At 45.1% G+C, this 15646-nt stretch overlaps 1 protein-coding gene across 7 annotated transcripts in view; it reads right to left on the bottom strand.

The window, feature by feature from the left end:
- The window catches only part of PAX8 (paired box 8), a 42425-nt gene extending 31026 nt beyond the window's left edge, over window positions 1–11399 (bottom strand). For all 7 annotated transcript variants that reach the window (XM_060251425.1, XM_060251427.1, XM_060251431.1 and 4 more), the window contains exon 1: window positions 11288–11399. In XM_060251425.1, coding sequence (XP_060107408.1) covers window positions 11288–11312 — 25 coding nt within the window. In that variant the 5' untranslated portion in view covers window positions 11313–11399. The remainder of the gene's footprint in view (window positions 1–11287) is intronic.
- Between the last annotated feature and the right edge of the window lie 4247 nt (window positions 11400–15646).

The raw sequence follows: 15646 nt of genomic DNA, 5'->3' as shown, positions 1-15646 counted from the left end.
CATATGTGTTGAGACGAAAATGTGTCCCTGAGCCACTCAAAAGTTTTGCAAAAATGGACATTAGCATGTTATAAAATTTATTTAGTGCACATTACTGAGGCTGCTTCCACATGAGGGATTTACTCCAGTTTTGTGCCTGGAGTAAATTTGAGTATTTTTTTTTAAAAAAACATCCACATGACTGCCCCTGTAATTGTTAACTTTCTGTGTTTCCACCCACTTTGCTGTGATCTTTTCCAAACCTGGTTTAGAAACATAGAAACTGGAAGGGACCTCAGGGGTCATCTAGTCCAACTCTGCACAATGCAGGAAATCACAACTGCCTCCTCCCATTCCTCAATTACCCTGGCTCTATGTCCAGAAGAAATGGGGAAAAACCCTCTATGATCCCTGGGCCACTCTGCTCTGGAAGAAAAGTCCTACCTGATCCCAAAATGGTGATCAGCATTACCCTGGGCATGTAAGAAAGAGCTATGAGACCCAAGCACTGACTCATCCCTTCCTGCCCTCCCTTTCATAATCTGCCTAAATTCACAAAGTCACCATTGTTGTTAGATGGCCATCTAGCCTCTGCTTAAAAACTTCCAAAGAAGGAGAAATCACCTCCCAAAAAAGTCTGTTCCATTGAGGAAATGCTCTAGGAAATTTTTTCTAATGTTTAGCTCGGGGTGGCCAAACTTGCTTAACTTAAGAGCCACATAGAATAAATAGCAGATTTTTGAGAGCTGCAAGACATGAACAAATATTTCACATTTTTTATTGAAACTCTTACTACTTTCTGCACAGAAAGATAAAATATATATGTATGCACTTGACAACATGACCATGCTAGAAGGAGACTTAAAAAAAAATAGCTGAAATACCAGTCACCATAACACCAGGGAATGGTTAGGGAATTTTTTTTTTTTGCACCAGTGGAAGAAGGAAACACACATGTACCATATAAACGACCACTGTTTGCATCATGATGCATCTCTCTTTGCCTTGACACCAAGGTTAATAAAGAGCTATGAAACCAAGAGGGAACCCTGCGCAGCCCTCTTTAATTCCATCCTTACTTCCAGAGTCTCCCTCTGCTATTGCACTCTCTTTCCCTGCTCTAGGTTTCCGGGCAACCTCTGTGGTGGAGAAGAGCTTACAAATCTGACTATTTCCCCCTTCTTCCTCACTTCACACATGGTGGAAATAGTTGCCTACGTATGGGTCAGTGCTCAGAAGCCGACTGAGGTCCCAATGCTAAGAACACTTATTTGAAAGTAAGCCTGCATTAAGTTACTCCTCGACCTCCAGAAGCCACATAATATGTGTGGAGCTGCATGTGGCTCCTGAGGCACAGTTTGGGCACCCCTGGTTTTGCTGAAAACTCTTTTGATTTAATTTCGATCCATCGGTTCTGGTCCAACTATCTGGGATAACAGAAAACAACTCTGCTCCATCCTCTATATGACAACCCTTCAGATACATAAAGATGGCTATCATATCACATCTCACTTGTCTCCTCTCCAGGATGAACATACCCAGCACCTTCAACTTTCCTCATAGGACTTGTTCTCCAGACTCCTCATCATCCTCACTGCCCTCCTTTCGACCGTTTCCAGCTTGTCAACATCCTTCTTACACTGCATTGCAGTGCTCTAACCAGAACAGAGTTTGATACAATCTTTTGGGAATGATTGCAGCCAGAGAACCTTAAGGAAAACTGGGCAAATATACAAGCCTACTTGTAGGACAGAGGATTGGATGCATGGCCTTTGGAGCTGCCTCAAGCCTTTCTAGGTAGGTATGACAATTGCTTAGTTTAGTTATGAGCCAACAGTGTGACAGCCAGCCTATTCTCAGCAGGTGGACTATATACATCCCCATCCTCCCTGGCTCAGGTTTGGGGCTACACACATACTTTGCTGAACCTGAGTATGGGAAAGAAAAAAATATAACTACCTCTGCTGACATGTTTATTTTGTCTGATAAACAGCATTGGTGTAACATTTAAAGAGCAATGACAAAGTGCGGGGGTAGGGGGAAACAACACTTTTAATTTATTTTCTGATTCTCTTCATACTGTGATTGAAAATCTGAGATGCTTTGGGTATTATATCATCCACCACGGGCAGACAAAAACGTAATTCAAAAGATATGTCAAACCCTGTGTTGTAAAACCAAAAGTATACACTAAGACATTTGTCAACCTTTGAAAAAGGCTAGGGTCAATTGATTCTCAATTCTCTTTCTCTTCTTCATTGGACTCAAGAGAGGCTGTGGGTGTTCTAAACTGGTTGGCGCCTGGGGGAAATAATGGGCTGGAAGACAACCAAGAAACTGAAGCACAGTCCAGGTAAAACTGAGGCCTGATCTACACATGCAAGTGAATGAGGTGGAAATTAGCTGGCAAGTACTAGAATAGACTCCACTGCTTCATACTGAGGTATTATGGTGTTCAGAGTGCCACATACAAAGTCCCCTTCAGTGGAAATCCTCACTCTGCTCTGGAAGCTTGACCTTGGGGACAGTCACAACCATTCAGCCCAATCTACCTCATAGGGATGTTGTAAGACAGAAAAATGGATGAGAAAAGTACAATGTAAACTTAGTACAATGTAAACCTGCCAACCTCCAGGTGGTAAAACAACCTATCACAGTTCATGTTACAGGAAATACAGACAAACACTGAGATATGCTAGCTGACACTTTTAGTAAAACTCTTTTAAAAGTCATGTAAAGCTTTGGACACATTATAAAGAAGTACAGCTTCACAATATTACAAAGAAAAGTCCATCCAATGCGCACCTGGATATAGGCTCATTTTGTCAAAAGTCTTCTTCAGGAGTATTCCTATTTTCTTCCAAGTTACCAGCCTCTTATTACAATTCAGTGTTGATACTGGGAGCAAGCCAGTACCTCTTCTCTAAACAGGTACAAAAGCTTTCTGAATTTGGCTGGCAAATGCTCTCTGCAACCTCTTTATTTTCTTCAGAATTTATCATCCTTTCAATGGCTTTTGCATCTGGTTACAGAAGGGGTTCAGGACTGGCTTCCTCCTACATTAAACACTTAAGTGATATTGATAACTTTTTTTGCTGAGAGCATTTTGCCAGCCAAATTCAGAAGGCTTTTGCATCTGTTTAGAGAAGAGGTTAAGGCTTGGTTTGCTCCCAGTATCGACACTGAATTGTAACAAGAGGCTGGTAATTTTGAAGAAAATAGGAATACTCCTGAGGAAGACTTTTGATGAAATGAGCTTATGTCCAGGTGCTCATTGGATGGACTTTTCTTTGTAATATTGTGAACTTGTACTTTATAATGTGTACAAAAGCTTTACATGACTTTTAAAAGAGTTTTACTAAAAGTGTTAGCCAGCATATCTCAGTGTTTGTCTGTTTGAACCTCCAGGTGATGGCTGGAGATCTCCTGGAATTACAACTGCTCCAAGCAACAGTTCACCTGGAGAAAAAGGTTGCTTTGGAAGGTGAACTCTATAGCATTATACCCAAATGAAGTCCCTCACTTCCCCAAACTCCGTCCTCCTCAGGCTCCACTCCCCCCAATCTCCAAGTCTTTCCCAATCCAGAGCTGGCAACCTTATGTAAATTGTTTTGGATCTCCGTTGGGGAGAAAGTAAATAAATGGACAAGATTTAGCGATCCAACATCTAGTGATACTGCCTTTAAAGATAGTTCAGAAGCTTCAATTATTTCAAAATGAATTTGCTGCCAGGTACTGATTACAGGCAACATAGTTTACCAGTGGTTGCCTGTTTCTGGGCCAAATGAAAAATGGTCTAGGACTAAGATACCTCAGCAAACACCTCCTGTAATATCAACCTTCATCACAGAGCCTGCTCAGATATCCCCATCTTCAGAGGAGAGGAGAGTGGCAACAATAACAAGGCCTTTTGGTTGTGGAACATCGCCTATGAAATGCCCTGTGCTTGGTGCCAAATTTGTCAACATGTTAACTTCATTTATATCCCACTCCCCCGCCCCCCAGCATGAACCCAAAGCAGTTGGCATCATTCTCTCCCATTTTATACTCACAACAACCCTGTGAGGTAGGTTAGACTGCAAGTGTGTGACTGGTCCATTTCAGAGTGGAGATTTGAACTTGGGTCTTCCAGGTCATAAGCCAGCACTCTAGGTGCTACACCACATTAATGATCTTTTGATTGTAAGCCAGCCTAGCTTTAACTGTAAGCCTATGTCTCAGCTGGATTTCACCTACTGATGTTCCCATTACTATCTTGTTTTAATAGCTACTGTAACTTTATAGTTAGTTCACAGTTTTAATTGCGTTTAGTGGTTTCTACTGTCAGATTTTAATCCTATATGTGATTTCAGTTACTCTGCTGTTTTATTGTGGAACCCACAACAGATGAGTTTTGTAGAGTGTTGTGGTATTTAAATATGTTAAATACAGTACGAACAAGATGGTGCTCCCCCTCACCTTGTTTTTATTGACAGAGCTCTAAGACAATTTCTTTAGGGTAAATAATATCAAATATGGGCTCTCAGGACGGAAGCCATAGGTGACTCCCCGGCCCAACATTTCTGGGAAATGATAGAAGTTTCCTGCACATCTTCATATTGGTAAATGTTCTCTCGAAAAGGGAAAGAAAAAAACCCAAAGGGGTAGTCATTTTAATCTGTGGCAGCCACAGACTAGCTTAAAGACTGGCAAGTTTATTGAAGCAGAAGCTGTCATAAGACTAAAGCCCGGATGCATGGAATAAAAGAACAAAATTTGAGTCTAGTGGCACCTTTAAGACCAACAAAGTTTAATTCTGGGGATAAGCTTTTGGTGTGCATCCACACTTCATCAGATACCAAATGGAACATTACTGCCTCTTGGCAGAAATTTAGATATACAGTAGGCTCAGGCAGGAGAAAAGTAGAGTTATGACAGGAGATGTAATCATAAAAGTGAGGCTGGAAAGCCCAAAATTCAGGCTTTATTTTGCAGAACACAGAAAAGGTGTGGGGGTGGGATTCTAGTCCAAAGGAAAAAACCAAACCCATCAGAGTGGATATGCACCACTCTCAACTGGTAATAAACTGACAAAGCAATGGTCTGATATAAGCACTGCAGGGTGTTTCTGTGGTGAGCTAGCTGCTCTAGGAATCCCCACTGAGCCCAAGTTTAATAGCATCAAATCTACATGTGTTCCAACTCAGCAGCCGCAAGCTTTGGAGCTTTTTGGCCAAGGTATGACAACTTTCAAAATTGAAAGTCCAAAGACATTTCTCATTTTCTTACTTAGCAGGCAGGAAGTTACCACTACATAGGCAAAGGAAGGTACTATAAGGTCTCTGTGTGTGTACCTTTGTAAAAATTCTAAAGAACTTAAATGAGTGTGTGGTGTGTGTCTGAAGGACCTCTACCTGGGACCTTGGAGAGCTGTACAGACAATGTCGACCTTTTCAGACCTCAATGGCCTCACTTAATATGAGGCAGCTACAATTATTCAAATGAATAGCTTTTTTGAGCTTTGCCTCCCTCTTTTTGCTCTGAAAAGGTGGTGCTGTTCTCTTGTCCGTGATTCAGCAGGTGGGAATAATCATATGTGTCCTTGCCACCCAAACCCTGACCCAGTTTTATGATTATGTGGTAAAGATTAATTCAGTCCTCCTCACCCATTCCTCCCCCCCATCACCCCGTGAACATGATTTTGAGCCCTGAGAGTGTAGCTTCTGGTATCCTAACTATACTTCTTGGGAGCTATATCTCTCACCAGCCAGCATATCAGAATTTGTCACTGTGCAGCTTATCCAGGTGCATGCCCCAACCACATTTCCCCAAGACTCTCACCAGTCCTCTGTAGTGAACTATTCAGACCACATATTTTTGCTTCCTATTGAGAAAGGGTGGGTTGGGGAAAGGAGCTTCTAAAATCACATTTATCTGGAATAATGTACTGAAGATTGGGACTAGGAAAATGGAACACCCCAAGCAAGAGAGAGCTATCTGTTGGGAAGATATCTGGATTTTCATGCAACAAACGGATAACAGCTGGACCTCAGGCACACAAAAGGAAATATCATCTGGAAAAACCTGGACTGGCAATGGCCCAACCTGGGTGAGGACGTCCCATTCTCAGCTTAGATGCCCAAATGCTTTTGTGTGTTGCTTGGAGGTACCCATAGTCTTTTTCATGAAGCTGCTGGGGAGCCCCACAAAGCACAACACCCAAATACTGCCCGAACACTGGGGTCTGAGTGGTGGGAGGAGGGAAGTCAGGAGCTAATATGATTTGGAGGATGGGAAAAGGGAAGGTGATACCATTAATAGAGAAAGGGGGAGGGAGAGACCTATTAGGAAGACAAAAAGAAAATCAGGATAGAGCAATAGAGAAGCAAATCTAATATCAACTAGGGAAAAATAAATGGAGATTAGGGTGAACAAATTAGCTTTAATGGGTTCAGCACTAATACAAGAATAACAGCAGAATTGAGAATGCCTCTGAGGGGAGATGGAATATGAGGCCAGAGCAATCATGCAAGCAATAACAATTATGTCGGAAAGAGAGAGAGAAAGAAGAGAGAGACAGGGAGAAAGAGACATGGAAATATCAAGAAATTATTACAATTGTTTTGTCACTGTTTGTTTTTTGAAATAATTTTTCCAACACACTCACATTGTTTCCCATTGAATATTAAGATTTGATGTGCTTATCAGAGTGTTCCTACTTTCCATAATATTTGTGAAATGTGCCCTGCCTATTGTGTGTGAGTGTAAGAGACACACATATAGAACACACAATAAATAATTTTTCAAAGTCCATAGACTGAACTTGTTCTGTGTTTCCTATGAAATTCTCTGCCCCAAGTGTCCCCAACCTTGTCCAACTTGTGGACACTTTAGTATTTTAAGAACATGTAGGGGACACCACAACAAAATGGCTGCCACTGGGGAAATGAGACCAATCCCAAAATGGCTGCCATGGAGGGTGGGTCAAATCGCAAAACATAAGAGATTCCACAAAATGTTAAGAGGTTCTTAGCCATGAAGGCAACTATTTCAAAATGAGTGCTCCCTGAAGACACAAAGGTGGTCTTCTGAAGCACCTTCTACACCAAAGAGATGGAGGAATCCAGGATTGGTTGTCTATTTTGAGGAAGAAATGCTTCAGGGAAGAAGCATCAGGAAATACATTGGCAATGCTGTAGCACCCACAAGCACCACACTGGGAATCTAGTCTATCCCTGGTACCCTAGCCCATCAGGTTCTTAAAACCAAAATGCAACTTTGGAAAGAATCAAGAAGCTAAACTGACACGGCTTGGCCATTACCAAAATAAATTTGAAAGCAGCAATTCTGACTATAAAGAACTCTGAATGTTTTCTCTCAGCATAGTAGAACTCTGGCTGGCTAGATACAGAACAGGTGAAATGGCTGCATTTTTTACTGGACCAGCTTCTGTTGGTTTAAGATGGTGAAAGCTTTTAAATCATAAAAGGCAGGCACAGAAACCCAAAATCAGTGTGGTCAAAATCACTTCACACAGGCTAGTTGCACTGTTACATTTTTAACCCATTTATACCTCAGTCAGGATAGGTAACTAACCCCGCCCCCCACACCATCTCCCTTCAGTGCATACCTTCTTTGAGATATGGATTGTATTCCATAGATTGCAAGAGGTGGGAGTTATTCTGGATGAATTAATCTTTAGTCAACAAAGGCAATCTCTTGCATGGGCCAGGCAGAGTGACCTGGGTCTGACAAAGTATTTATATATTGTGTGGGAGATGCAGAGAAAGATGTCAGGCACTCAAGATTGGAGCGCAGGGAGCAAAGAACTGGAATAATCTTGATCAGTCACAGCACACGTCAGGGGCACTGCAGCAGCACAGCGAGCCATAGCCAGGAAATGGCAAGTGGATCAGTGATCCGTGTCTTTCCCGTACCCAAAGCAGAAGGCATGATACACCCGCAGGGGGAGGAAGTGTTCTGCCTGGCCCGGCCCCAGAGCCCCAGCCAGCCTAGTTCTTCGACTCCAGTTTGATTGTGCCTCTGATGAAAGTGAGCTTATCATGCAAGTTTATCGGGGCCTAAATGTTGGTAGTCTTGGAGGGAGCACTGGGCTCCAGTTTAATTCTGTGGGAAACTAGACTGCCTCGCCTTCCTGCAGGGGACCCTGGGAACTGTATGAGGAAAGCACCCTCTTTCACCAAAGGAGCAACTGCTTGCCGAATCCCCGATCCTGGACCCCATCCTCAGGGGTGCGCCTCCCAAGCTGCCTCCCCAGAACCCGTGACCAGAGCTCAGATCCCTTTGCTCATAGAAACTCTTCATTTCTCTCGCCCCCTCTTAAAGCCTTTAATGAAAAGTAAAAGGTCCCACTGGTGGCAAACTTTCGCTATTCCGTCGCACTTGTCTCCTCTCCCGCCTCGTTCCCACGTGACAGGTAGGCCAAAAGAATGGCTGGAACTTCGCAGTGCGTCTGAATGGCTGGCAGGAAAGCTGTCCTTCGTAATCAAAGCTGGGGCGTCGCGACGCGCTCAGCGGACCCTTCGGCCCACTCTCGGGCCTGAGACCAGGCGCCTTTTTGTAGTTTGGAATGTCGTGGATTCAAACCGCCATCTTACTAAGGCTGTGATCACACACATTAAATAAATGCTCTTCCTATCCACTTTCAGTGCTCTTCCCAGCTGGATTTTGGCAGTTCACCCAGTAAAATCCAGCTGTAAAGTGCACTGAAAGTGGTTTGAAAGTGCATTATTGTGTGTGAGTGTGATCGCAGCCTAAATAACCAAGACCTGGCATTGCTAGGAAGGGCCGCTAACTCGCTCGCCCAGCAAACCGATCTGGCTTGCCATAAACAGCCGCGGCCGGCTGCAACCCCACAGGCCGCTCTGGCTAAAGCAGAGCAAAGCCGCGAATTGGAGGGGCGGGGGAAAGCGTATCCCTCCCGGAGGCCGCCACCCTCCCCTCCAAGTCCCCTCTACCCCCGACTCAGTGGGGTTTCTGTCCGGGGCAGCTCACTCGGTCATGCACCAGAAATAGATGCGCCCCGGACTTCAGCGCTGCACTGGCTCTGCGGCCGAGGTGGCGTTCCGGGTGGAGAGCAATCAAGCCCCTCTCAATAGCCCGCTCTTTGGACAGCCCAGGCTCGACGCCCGCGGTCGGCTCCTCCGGCAAAGGTGCCTTCCAAGTCGCCCACCAAGCCAGGGGCGGAACTCGCGGTCTCCCTCCATAGGCGGCGGCTAGAACTGTGCTCTTCGCCATTATCAAGACATAAAACCAAGGGTACCAGATTCGGCGGGTAGGTGGGTGGGGGGCCGGGCGAAGGGAAGCGCGACATAATCGGAGCCTTCTTTGCGCAAAACTCGCCATGAGGCAAATCACAAGGGGCGTTTTGAATTCAGCTCGATTGGAAGATGCGATCCTTTGTCGATTACGGACGAGTTTTGGGGTTCGCGAAAAACATCTGGAGAGCTACCGTTGGGCACCCCATTTCAAAGAGGATCGTTGCTTCCCAACTGCATGTAAGGGGCGAGGAGCGAGAATAAGCACATCAAGATATCGAGGTCAAGTAGTGTCAAAGATCCGTTTTCACTAATACAGCCTGAAAACGTTAGGTGGTCATAAACGTCTACTTGTGAGTAGGTCCTACTCAACCAAGTCGAATTTGCTTCCAAGTTATCATGGACTGCTAAAACTTAAAACGGGCACAACGAAATTCACACGCTTCTGAGACAGGATCATCAATCAAATCCGAACATCCTGGAACAGCCCACATCACTTTCAATTTGCCTGGTGAAATTGACTTGTCGGAAATCCGATTCCCTTAAAGTCAAGCTACATTGAATGGGGGACCCCTCTGAAACTATTCTGCTTTTTAATTAGTTTTGGTGCCCCCCCTTTTAACTAAAATACAAAGAAAAATTGATTATCGGCAGCGACAAAAATATAACGAATTGATTCTCTGAGCAAGGAAGACCTAATTGTTATATGGCTATCCTACCAGTTGCGGCTGTGTTATTAGAAAAAATTAATAATAATCTGGACTTTTATTAGGGAAAAATAAAAAAATGTAATATCTGGAATGCACATATTATTCAAAATTCAGATTATTATTGATAATCGCGCAATATCGTCACAAATAGGATCAAGGAAACAGGGGAAAGACTACCTCCCTTTGTTTTTTTTACCCACATTCCAATTTTTAAATTGTAAGAAACGATTTTCGGCAAGAAAATATAATAATCACGGAAGAGATTTACTAATGGAGATCTCAGGGCTCTGCTTCCCCTCCCCGCGGTTAGCGGAACTGGAATTCATATTTCCTCGTAATTAAGCCGAAATATTGATTTTGGTTTTATTTTGTTGACCATGGATCAATAGACCTGACCGTCCACTGGCTCTCTGCCTTATCTTAACATCCATTATCCTGAGCTGGCTGGTCAAATAAACGAGAGGATCCTCTGAAACACACACACAAAGCAGACCTCCCCCCCCAAATCAGGAAAATTCAGCGAAGTTGCAAAGAGCGATTCTAGCAGGCTTCCCCAGGTTTAAGCCCCAGGAGCGAACCACTGCCTTGGTCAGAGCCCTCCCCCCCCCCCCCACATAGCACAGACCTCCTCCGGACCCCTTTGCCTGAGAGGAGGCTGCCTCGCTTGAACTGAGAACGGCGCAGGGGTTGGACTGGATGATCTCTGTAGCCTCCCTCTTGGGAGCAGAGTTGACGGCGAGGCTCCGCAGCTTGGACCTCGCCAGAGGCGCTGCTGGGGCTGGGGCTGGGGCCATGACCTGGTGCGGGGTAGGGAGCGAGGGTGGCGCTTAGTTTTTACACACTCAGGGCGGCCAAGAGCGCGCCCTCCTCCGAGAAGGGAACTGCACTCCAGGCCTCGACGGGGCGCGGGAAAGCCACCCCTCCGCCTGCGGCCCCCGGCCTCTAGGCCCTGTTTTCAGGTCCCGCCCGCTGGAAGTCCAGGCCGGCCGAGGCCCGCGTTTAGCAGCCAAGCCGGCCAGGCTCTTTCGAGTCGCGCCTCCGACCTCAACGTGGTGGTGGTGGTGGGGGGGCGGTTCCTGGGCCCAAGGAAGGGCGCGTCGAGGGGCCTTTGGCCTCCACCGGCGCTGGCGTCCCGCTCTGCGCAAAAGCAGGCGAGCCTCTCCGGGCCCCACCTGAGCCGCCAGGAAGGCAGCGAATGGCTCCGGGGGCGAGGGCGCCACTCTCCGTCCGGCCACTCCCCCAGGCCAGGCTGCCGGCTCTTCTCCCTTCCCTGACACCCCCCCCCCCCCGGGTCGGCCAACCCCGAGCAGGATCTGCTGTGCCCCGCCGGCGAGAGCTTACCTGAGCGGATGGAGTTATGGGGCATGGCTCTCTTAGCGGGAGGCCGGGGAGGGGGGCTCTTTTGCCGAACGCACGAACCCTTTTAGGCCGACAGGCGTCTGTCCTCGGGTGGGGGGGAATGGCGAGCCCCCCAACTTGTGCTCCTGGGGAAGAAAGAGGCGCATGACCAAGAGTCCCGGCGGGGGGGGGGGGCTTCGAAATACAGACACATCCCCCCGCCCAAGACCTGCGACTGGCTGACACCTGCTGAGGTGTGGGGCACGGCAGAACCAGAGGTTCGTGTGAGCAAGGAAGGCAGGCTTGCGGCCCCCCCCCCCATTCCGTCTAGCAAGGGCTGCTCTCCATCAACACGAAGGTCCCCCGCAAGCCCCCTCCCCCTGCCCAGGTGTTGCTGTGGGGCCCTGGGCGCCCTTTACCTGATCGGCGCTCTCCGCCGTCCCTGTCAGATTGTCCTGGGGAAGAAGACCAGGGCGATCCCGAATTGCCTTGGACAGCTTAGGAAGTTTTGTCCCCAGCGAGAGAAGCATTTCAAGCGGGTTTTATCCCATGCCGTCCCCTCTAAGCGCTGCCTGGTAAAGCTAAGAGGCACTGGATTGGCTGCCTGGGGTTTTGGAGGGGGAGGGAAAGCAGGGGGGTCATGGCTGAGTGCCTTTAAGAGTTAAAAAGAATTGCTCAGGAGCTGCTGTTTCATAAACCAGGCAGGCAAGCGGGAAGGCCCATCCAGAGAGGACTTTATTAATCTGGGTTAGTGACTGCTGGATTGCCCGGCCCACTCTGCAGTTCTGGCAACCTTGCTCAGTTCCAGACCAGCAGCTGAAGGCCACCAGTATGCCAGCCCAGGGGGCCTGCTGGATTTAATAGATATATGCGCAGGATCCACTGCGCCTGAAGCCCTAATCCATATAGGACCAAAGTGGAAAATTCCCATTTGGAGCAGATGTTCCAGACCCATCTTAGCAGAGGTGTAAAAACAGCCAGCATGTGCAATCTCCCCATGCATTTTGATGGGTGCACACGGACAAGTCTGCATCATTGTCTTGCATGTGTGTCTTTTCTGTATGTATCCCTTGATTTGCATGTTGTTGTTCCATTAATTTCCCTTTATATGTTTGTGGGGGGGGGGGGGAATCTCAGCATACAGTCATGCATGTAGAAGAATTAGCTCTGGGACCAATAGAGTTTTATCTCAAAGAGGAAAACATCAGCTTCTTTTGTACAATAACTTGCTTTGAAAATGCCAGGTGAAATTTGGAGAAGTGTCTGCTCTGAATGGTTATAGAGCCATTGAAAAGGAGGACAGCCAAGCCTTAAAAAGGATTCTACAAACTGAAAACTTCACTCCAGAACCCAGAAGATCACATCATATTTTCACTGTGCCATCCACTGTTTATTAGATTTTTATCCTGTCTTTCCTCCAAGAAGCTCAGGATGCCATATAGGATTGCCCTTTTCCCCAATTTGTCCTCATGGCAATCCCATGAGGTAGGTGACTGGACTGGAGCAAGATCAGCTAGTGAGCTTCACATCAGAGTGTGAATTTGAAACTTGGCATCAGACATTACTATTGTTGTTGCTTCATAAAAGTACAGAGTACAGTTAGAGTAACAGAAGCAAAAAACAAACAAGTCCCTGCCCTGAAGACTATTCAAGCTAAATTGAGATGGAGTGAAAAATGCAAGAATAACAGTTCAGTGGAGAGATGAGGAAGAGGAGAGGCTGTTTGTTTAAGAAGTCAAAGCAGTGGCCAGTAAAAGGACCTAGGGAATATAGTCATACAGGCTGTGGAGTCTCTTGATGGAAATGTACTCAATGTGCTCTCTGCTTTAAAGATTGCAATTTGTGGCCTGGAAGCGGAATGGCTTCCACATGAAATATATCAAACTGATTCAAAAACAGTTCCCCTGTATTCCAGTGGGTTTCTGAGCCTACTCCAAAATGTTGTTTTTAACCTTTAAAGCCCTGTGGGTCCAAAATAACTTCAGAGCCTGCCTTTTCTGTTATGAACTTACTCAAACACATTGCCTACAAAGGCTCAAGCATCAGATGTGCTCAAAGACAGGGCCTTTTTGTTGGCAGCGCCAAGACAATGTTATTCTGGAAAGCAATCTCAGCCCTTTGTTGTTGATCTGTAGGAAACAATTCTATAGAACTTTTGGCTTAAATTGACAATTGCATGCTTGTGAGTGGGGTGCATCTGTGGAAGCTGTCTTGTGCTGAGTCATTTGTATTGTGTCCATTCAGTTGCTGGTTTATGTTCTCTTGGTTAGCTAGGCAAACTGCTTTGTAGATCTCAGCAGTCAGAAAAACCAGGATGCTAAAATATTTTAAGTCTCCAAGAAAACAGCAGTTAAAAGTTAAAAAAACCCCACTCAGCCAAATGCTTTCATAAATTATAAGTTGCCACAAAGAAAGCACAGCTCAGGGAAGTCGTTCCTACTCTTATGGCTTTATGCATTGAAGGAAATTGGAGGAGGGCCCAGCCTGCTCAACACAGACAGCGTCTAGGTTCATACAGGGACAGGGCTGTAGGTGGAACCCAGGAAGTTCTGCTTATGAAATATCCCAGTGCAGATAAGATCTGTTTGTTTTAGGGTATAAAATCTAAGTGCTGGTTCTTACCTTTAAAGTCCTGAATGGCTTGGGGGCCAAGTTACTTTCTCCCCTATGGTCTAGTCTGCCAATTAAGATCTGCCCTGCTCTCCATGCCCCTGCCATCAGAGGTGAGGTGGGTGGCAAGTAAGCTGAATTAGTGTGAGCTCACTCACAGTTTTTTACCCTCCAGCTCACACATTTTTGTCTTAGCTCAGGAAAAATGGCCCCAGAGCAGCTCACAAAATAGAACTTTTGCTCACAAGACTCCACAGCTTAGAGGGAGTATTGGTGGTAACCACAGGGCTTTTTAGTAAGGGCACTTACTGAATGGAATGCCCTTCCCTTTGAAGCTGGCTTGGCTGCTACAGTTGCTTTCTTTTAGGAGCCAGGCCAAGGTGCTTCTGCTCACCCAGGCTTATAATTAAGGGGCTGATCTTTTTTTTTTTTAAACCCATTATTTTATTCTGGAAACTGTTATTTTAAGCTATCAGTGGTCTGCTTTATGGTCTATGATTTTATGCTGGGCTGGAGTTTTTTAATGCTGGATTTTAATTAATCTTTTAAAACGTTTTTCTAAAGCCAGCTTGGTGGGTTCCCGGACAGGCAGCATTTAAAAAAAAACTAAACAAACAGACAAATAGATGGGATGTAGATTCTTGATGGACAAAAGGAAGTCCTCTTGTCAAAGATTAATTATCTCATGGAATTGACTGCCACAGGGTGTAGCGATAGCCATTAGTTTAGCTGATTTTAAAAGGAGATTCGGCGACTTCATGGAGGGCAGGTCCATCAGTAGCCACCATAATGACTAAATTGAACATCCATGTTCAGAGGCAGTAACATCTGAACATGTAACTGAATGCTTAAATCTGTAGAGAATGAGTTTTGGATGGTGCGTATTTAAAAATAGTATAGAATAACAGATTTATTCTGTTCCTTGTTGTCATTTAACTGATGTTGCATTCATCTCTGGAGGTCCACTGAGGAAGACATTTCGGAATGGGTTTTATATCTAGAATTCCTGTGTAAACTTTGGACTTGGAATGGATTGAAGTGAATCTTGTCAAATTAGTTTTGGGAATATTGTATTGAATGTTTTGTGAAGACTATTGATGCATGTGATGTCTTTGTAATTTGGTAAACTAGGTACATTTGGATGTATGTCTGTCTATATATGTAAGAATTGTAGATGCAAGTATTGAACTCCTACACATAAGAATTTGCATTAAATTTTATTTTAGTGCTATTACAGCAAAATTTTTCGTTTTAAACAATTTATTGGTAGCATATGGTTACAAAACTTATCTATTTCTTAATTTTTTTTCCTTTTTTCACATTAACCCACATGACATTTCCACCACCCCTCCCTCCAATGTTGACTTCCCCGAGGTTATAAGTTCAAATCCATACTAAAGGCACTTCTGACTGCTCAAAGTTCCATATATATATTCTTACAACTAAAAAATTGTCCAATATTTCTTTACTTTCCAAGTTTTCTCCATATATCCTTTAAATTTTCTCCACTCCCTTTTGAATATCTCTAGATCATAGTCTCTTAATGTTCTGGTTAATTTGTCCATTTCACACCACGATAAAACTTTCATGGTCCATTCCCATTTCTCTGGTATTTTTTCTTGCTTCCAAAGCTGCGCGTACAAAGTCCTAGCAGCTGATAACAGGTACCAAATTAAAGTCCTATCTTCTTTTGGGTATTTTTCTAATTGTAATCCAAGTAGAAATGTCTCTGCAATTTTCTTAAAATCATAA

Source organism: Heteronotia binoei, chromosome 12, assembly GCF_032191835.1.
Source record: "Heteronotia binoei isolate CCM8104 ecotype False Entrance Well chromosome 12, APGP_CSIRO_Hbin_v1, whole genome shotgun sequence".
Lineage (NCBI taxonomy): Eukaryota > Metazoa > Chordata > Lepidosauria > Squamata > Gekkonidae > Heteronotia > Heteronotia binoei.
This window is presented reverse-complemented; position numbering and strand designations above follow the sequence as displayed.